The sequence below is a fragment of the Accipiter gentilis genome, chromosome 4 (assembly GCF_929443795.1).
Source record: "Accipiter gentilis chromosome 4, bAccGen1.1, whole genome shotgun sequence".
Classification (NCBI taxonomy): domain Eukaryota; kingdom Metazoa; phylum Chordata; class Aves; order Accipitriformes; family Accipitridae; genus Astur; species Astur gentilis.
In genome coordinates, this window is record NC_064883.1 from 12,935,218 (window position 1) to 12,940,992 (window position 5,775).

At 62.3% G+C, this 5,775-nt stretch overlaps 1 protein-coding gene across 2 annotated transcripts; it reads left to right on the forward strand.

Moving 5' to 3' along the window:
* The first annotated feature begins 1,974 nt into the window (after positions 1 to 1,974).
* Positions 1,975 to 4,632, forward strand: SP8 (Sp8 transcription factor). 2 transcript variants are annotated; one of them, XM_049798538.1, is made up of 2 exons: positions 1,975 to 2,080; positions 3,139 to 4,632. In XM_049798538.1, exons 1-2 carry the CDS (start codon positions 2,060 to 2,062, stop codon positions 4,630 to 4,632), a joined length of 1,515 nt encoding a protein of 504 aa, XP_049654495.1. In that variant the 5' UTR covers positions 1,975 to 2,059. The 2 variants fall into 2 exon arrangements, with proteins under 2 accessions (XP_049654495.1, XP_049654496.1); XM_049798539.1 differs by lacking the exon at positions 1,975 to 2,080 and adding an exon at positions 2,733 to 2,805.
* Positions 4,633 to 5,775: the final 1,143 nt, after the last annotated feature.

Here is a 5,775-nt window from a genome sequence, read left to right on the forward strand (position 1 = left end):
TGCCACTGACAGAAGTTTTGTGATTTCTGTTCGGTTCTGATGTATTTGCCTTTTTTCCTCCCTCTCTGCTGAGTTCCCTCGTAAAGACTCCCACGACTATTTTTACAACGAGTTTTTCACAATTTCCGACACGGTGCTTTTAAAGGAAAAGCGCGCTGAAAATTAAGGACTTTCGGCCCCAAAACAAGAGAGTCAGGGCAGGCGTCGGAACAAACAAACACGAAAAAGATCAAGAAAGGACACGTTTCCTCTGGGCAGACAAGTGCGGACAAAATACGGATGCGAATGGAAGACCCACCCGGCGAGGCTCTCCTAAAAAGAGATACATCACTAACGCCTTCTCCTTCCCCGGCGGATGGCAAAGTCTCTCAGACTTTCTGGGGCTGAAAGGAATGCGTGTCGATCTTTTTACCTAACCTGGCACACCACAAAATGCGATTTTCTGTTCCTCTAAAATATAATGCTCACCATGCTTGTTTTGCTCTTACGCTTTCTGATCTATGTCTTAATAGTTCCTCCCCACCTCCAGCAGATAAAGGAAGTAGAGATAAAAAGTTAATAAGCATTCATACAAGGGAGTATCTCCGGGAAACGTTCTTCCCCTCTTCGCGGGTGATAGTATTGATTAAATTAAACCCGAAATTTAAACAAGTGTGCATTAGGTCTGTAAAATGAATATCATTATAGAAGGAGACCAAAGCAATGAAGTTAATTCTTTTTTATTTGTTAAACGGAGTTCCCTCCTTCCCCCACCCCTTCCTCCTTCTGGGCTGGCCTGTCACGCCTTCTCAACAGGCTAAAATCATTCAGAGCAGCTCGCGGAGAGAAACGCGACATTTATGGTAACCGTCAGCCTTCAGAGAATGAAAGCAGTTCATTAATTTACTTCACTCTTACTTCAAAGTATGATAATGTACGTTACCCCCTTGATCAATAGATATGATGTACAGTCAATATCCCCACGACACGGAAACGGGTCAAAACCGAGGCCGAGAGAAGGAGAAAAAAAACCCCAGCCCCCACGAAGCAAAGGTCCGCGAGGAGCTTGCTGCGGAAAACCCGCGGGGGTGAGAGCACCTGGGCGAGCGGGGCCGGACCGGGGCTGCCCCCGACGCCCCCCGCCTCCCTCCCCCGCCCCGGGGCCGGCCTGCACCGCCTCTGCCCTTCCCGGCAGCCTCCCTCCGGGGGCCGGGCGAGGAGCCGAGGGGAGCGAAGCGAGCATCTCCGACCCCGGGCTGCTCCGGGACGAGGAGCCGGGGGCCGCCCGGCAGCCAGCCCCGGCTGTGCCGGTACCGCTCGGCTGGGCTTCTCCGGGGATGCGCTCCGTAAAGCTCCTCCGCGTACCTCCAGCCCGGGCACGGCTCCCGGGGCGGCTCCCGGGACCCCGGAGCCAAGAATCACGCCTGAAACGGCGGGTCTGGGCGGGTGGGGGAGCAGCCAGCAGTCGCCTGAAGTGTTCCCCCCCACTTGCTGCCAGAAGTACCGAAAGAAAAGGGAGGGGGAGGACCGCGCAGAGGGGGAGCGGGGTGCGGGGAGCCCGCACCCGCCCATCCTTGCGGTAATAATAGTAACGCTGAGACGGTATGGTGTAAAAATCCAAACAAATGTAAACCGCTCAGAAAAATAACCTGTTGTCAGATTACGCGCACGGGGCGGGGGGGGGGGGGGGGGACGACGGACGGTGGGTTGATGGAAAGGGGCGGCCGGGACGAAGCAGCCCGGCGAGGGGCCCCTGCGGACCGGGACCGGGACCGGGACCGGGACCGGGACCGTGGCCCGCGCCGCTCGACGACGTGACTGCGTGAGGTCATCAGCGCCGTCGAGCCCCGCCGGCGGGGCTCGACGGCGCTGATGACCTCACGCAGTCACGTCGTCGAGCGAGGCGGCGGGACCGGGGATTGGCTGGCGGCGGCTCAGCGGCACTTCAAAGCCGGCGAGGGAGCTACAATTGTGGTGGAATGGGCGGAACTGATCATTGTATTGCACACCTCTAAAAAAAACACTGCCTCTGATTTATCAATATAAAAAAGATCCTCTGAGAGGAGGGCACTTTTGTGTGATGGCAACTTCACTTCTAGGGGTGAGTCTAAGGATTTTTTCTCTTGCTGGTTTAATTGGTTTCTTTTTATTGTCGATTGGAGGGGGTTAAAATAACCCCTGTCTTGACCGGGGCTATCAGTCTCCTCTATTCAGCCTTTTTTTTTTTTTTTTTTTTTTTTTTTTTTTTTTTTTTTTAACTTAAGTACAAGTGAGTTTAGGAGAAAAGAAAGAGCGAGAGGGGGAAAAGGGGGCAGAGTCACTTTTCAGTGAGCAGGAAAAGGTTTTAAGGGCATTTGTAGAAACAACCTACAGCGCCCGGGCTGTGCTGTTCCTGTGCCCCCGGAGAAGTGGCCTTTCTTCTTTACATGTGACTGCTGGAAGGAAAAAAAACCCCAACCCAACCCTACCCAAACCCAGCACTATCGTTTTTCGTGCGCAGTTTCTAATTTGCAACAGATTGTGGCTTTTTATTTCCCTTTAAAATAACACAGCCCGCCGTGTCCAGCAGGTACGTTGAACTTGTGTATACATACATATGTACATATGTTAAATTTATATATATATATTTAATTATCGTTGGTACGTAATTGAGGCTTATTTTAAGGAAGCTTTTATTTTTTCAAAGGAGTATTTTGATGATCCTGCAATTCTATATTTAAGAAAAGAGTCTTACTGGCCTGAGGGACGGGGAACGGCCAGGTCCCGGGGAAAGGGAACAGGCTGAAACGTAGCTGCCGCCGTGCCGGGGGCATCTTTAAAGCTACGGTAACAGGCGGAACTTTTCCCCCCTCTCTTTTTTTGCCCCCCTTTTTTAAGCGTTCCCGAGCTCCTCCGTGGGAGGAGGGGTGGCTGGTGAAAGAAAGCCCCGGGAGGCGCTTGGAGGCAGAGCCGCGGTGCCGGCTCCGGCGAAGGGATCGTCCGGCGGGAGTCGCGAAACTTTGCGCCCGGGGCCGGGCGGCGGAGCGGAGCGGAGCGGGGCCGGGCCGGGCCGGGCGCGGGGCGGTGGGCAGCGGGCGACGGCGGCGGCGGCGGCGGCGGCGGCGGGGCCGCTCCGTCCCTGACGGCGGCGGGGCGGCCCTCTCCCCTCTGTGCCCGCAGGAGGAACCGCGGGTAGGCTCCACGCCGCTGGCCATGCTCGCCGCGACCTGCAACAAGATCGGCAGCCCCAGCCCCTCGCCGTCCGCCCTCTCGGACAGCGCGTCCTCCTTCGGCAAAGGCTTCCACCCCTGGAAACGCTCCTCCTCCTCCTCCTCGTCCTCGGCGGGCAGCTGCGGCGCCGTGGGCTCCGGCCTCCCGGGCTTCGGCGTGGCGGGCGCGGCGCGCAACGGCTCCTCGGCGGCGGCGGCGGCGGCAGCGGCGGCGGCGGCGGCGGCCGCCCTCGTCTCGGACTCGTTCAGCTGCGGCGGCTCGCCGGGCTCCAGCGCCTTCTCCCTCACCTCCAGCAGCGCGGCGGCCGCCAGCTCGCCCTTCGCCAACGACTACTCCGTCTTCCAGGCGCCGGGCAGCGCCGGCGGCGGCGGCGGCGGCGGCGGGGGCGGCGGCGGCGGGGCGGCGGGACAGGAGGCGGCGGCGCACCAGCCCGTCTTCATCTCCAAGGTGCACACGTCGGTGGAGGGGCTGCAGGGCATCTACCCGCGGGTGGGCATGGCGCACCCCTACGAGTCCTGGTTCAAGCCCTCGCACCCGGGGCTGGGCGCCGGCGAGGTGGGCTCGGCGGGCGCCTCCAGCTGGTGGGACGTGGGCGCCGGCTGGATCGACGTGCAGAGCCCCAACGGGGCGGCCGCGCTGCCCGGCTCGCTGCACCCGGCGGCCGGCGGGCTCCAGACCTCGCTCCACTCGCCGCTGGGCGGCTACAACTCGGATTACTCGGGCCTGGGCCACTCGGCCTTCAGCAGCGGCGCCTCCTCGCACCTCCTCAGCCCCGCCGGGCAGCACCTCATGGACGGATTTAAGCCGGTGCTGCCCGGCTCCTACCCGGACTCGGCCCCCTCGCCGCTGGCCGGCGCCGGGGGCTCCATGCTGGGCGGCGGCCCCGCCGCGCCGCTGGCCGCCTCGCCGCGCTCCTCCGCCCGCCGCTACTCGGGCCGCGCCACCTGCGACTGCCCCAACTGCCAGGAGGCCGAGCGGCTGGGGCCGGCGGGGGCCAGCCTGCGGCGCAAGGGGCTGCACAGCTGCCACATCCCCGGCTGCGGCAAGGTCTACGGCAAGACCTCGCACCTGAAGGCGCACCTGCGCTGGCACACGGGCGAGCGGCCCTTCGTCTGCAACTGGCTCTTCTGCGGCAAGCGCTTCACCCGCTCCGACGAGCTGCAGCGGCACCTGCGGACCCACACGGGCGAGAAGCGCTTCGCCTGCCCCGTCTGCAACAAGCGCTTCATGCGCAGCGACCACCTCAGCAAGCACGTCAAGACCCACAGCGGCCCCGGCGGCGCCGGCGGCCCCGGCGGCGGCGGCCCCGGCGGCGGCCCCGGCCCCGGCGGCAAGAAGGGCAGCGACACCGACAGCGAGCACAGCGCGGCCGGCAGCCCGCCCTGCCACTCCCCGGAGCTGCTGCCGCCCCCCGAGCCCGGCCACCGCAACGGCCTGGAGTGACGGGCGGAGGCGCGGGGCCGCCGCGCCCCCCCCCCCCCCCGCGCTCCCCCCGCCCCGCCGCCCCCGGCCGCCGCCGCCGCCGCCGCCGCCCCCCCCCCCTCCCACGGGCGCGCAGCCCCGCGCCGGGGACGCGGACACGTAAGTAGCCGGCGCGGCTCCGCGGGGACCGCGCTCAGCCCCCGCCGCCGCCCCGCTGCCCGCCCGCAGACCCGCACGGGGCGGGCGCCGCGGCCGGGCCGCGCAAGCCCCGCGACGGCGGCGGGGGAGCGGCTCGGCGAAGGGCGAGAGCCGCGGCACCCCGTGGGGGCAGCCCCGCGGCCGCCTCCCCTCCCCCTCGTCTTGAGACCCCCGCTCCTCCCCCCCTCCCCCCCCCCCCCCCGGGTTGCCTTTGGAGCGGAAAAAAAACCACCTTCCCTCTCGCTTTCCTGCTGGAAACCGGCCCGCGCCCCCTCCCTCCGCCGCTAGCGCCGGGAGAGCCGCGGTGCCCCGGGAGCCGCGGCCGGGCCGGGCCGGGGCTGCCCCGCGGCGTGGGGGGGCTCCGACGGCAGCGCCCGCCCGCCGCCGTCGTTCTCCCCGCACGGCACCGAGCTGAGACTCCGACCTGCCCCTCGTCTCGTTAACTGCGCGAAGTCCGTCTGCTCCCCGGGACCGGAGCGGCAGCGTGCTTCCCCTTCTCCCCGCCCCCCCCCCCTTTTTTTTTTTCTTTTTTTTTTAATTTTAACTAATCGTTTACCTCCCCGAGTCCAAATTTCATTCCGTTTGCCAGCGCATTTGTATAATTCCCGTTTGAGTAGGAATCGCGAAATACGCTGAAAATAATTAGGTTGAAAGTCGTATATTTTTAAACTCCAGGCAAATGAAGAAGCACCGTGGGTTTCAAGGGAAGCTGCAGTTCCAATGCCAAAAAGGGAGGCCGGGGCGGGTACAGGAAAATAAAATATTTGTAAAATACGTCTGAACCTATAGGTTTGTACAACTGGGAAATCGTTCTAGATTAGCTAACAATTAAGTATAACTCCACCAATGTATCGGTGTGAGGTGCAGTTGTCCAGGAGACGATTTTGTATAGTATTTTTCTTGTAAATTACTTCCAGTAAATATTTGAAAATATATTGAAGTACACTTGAGCTTTTTTTTTTTTTT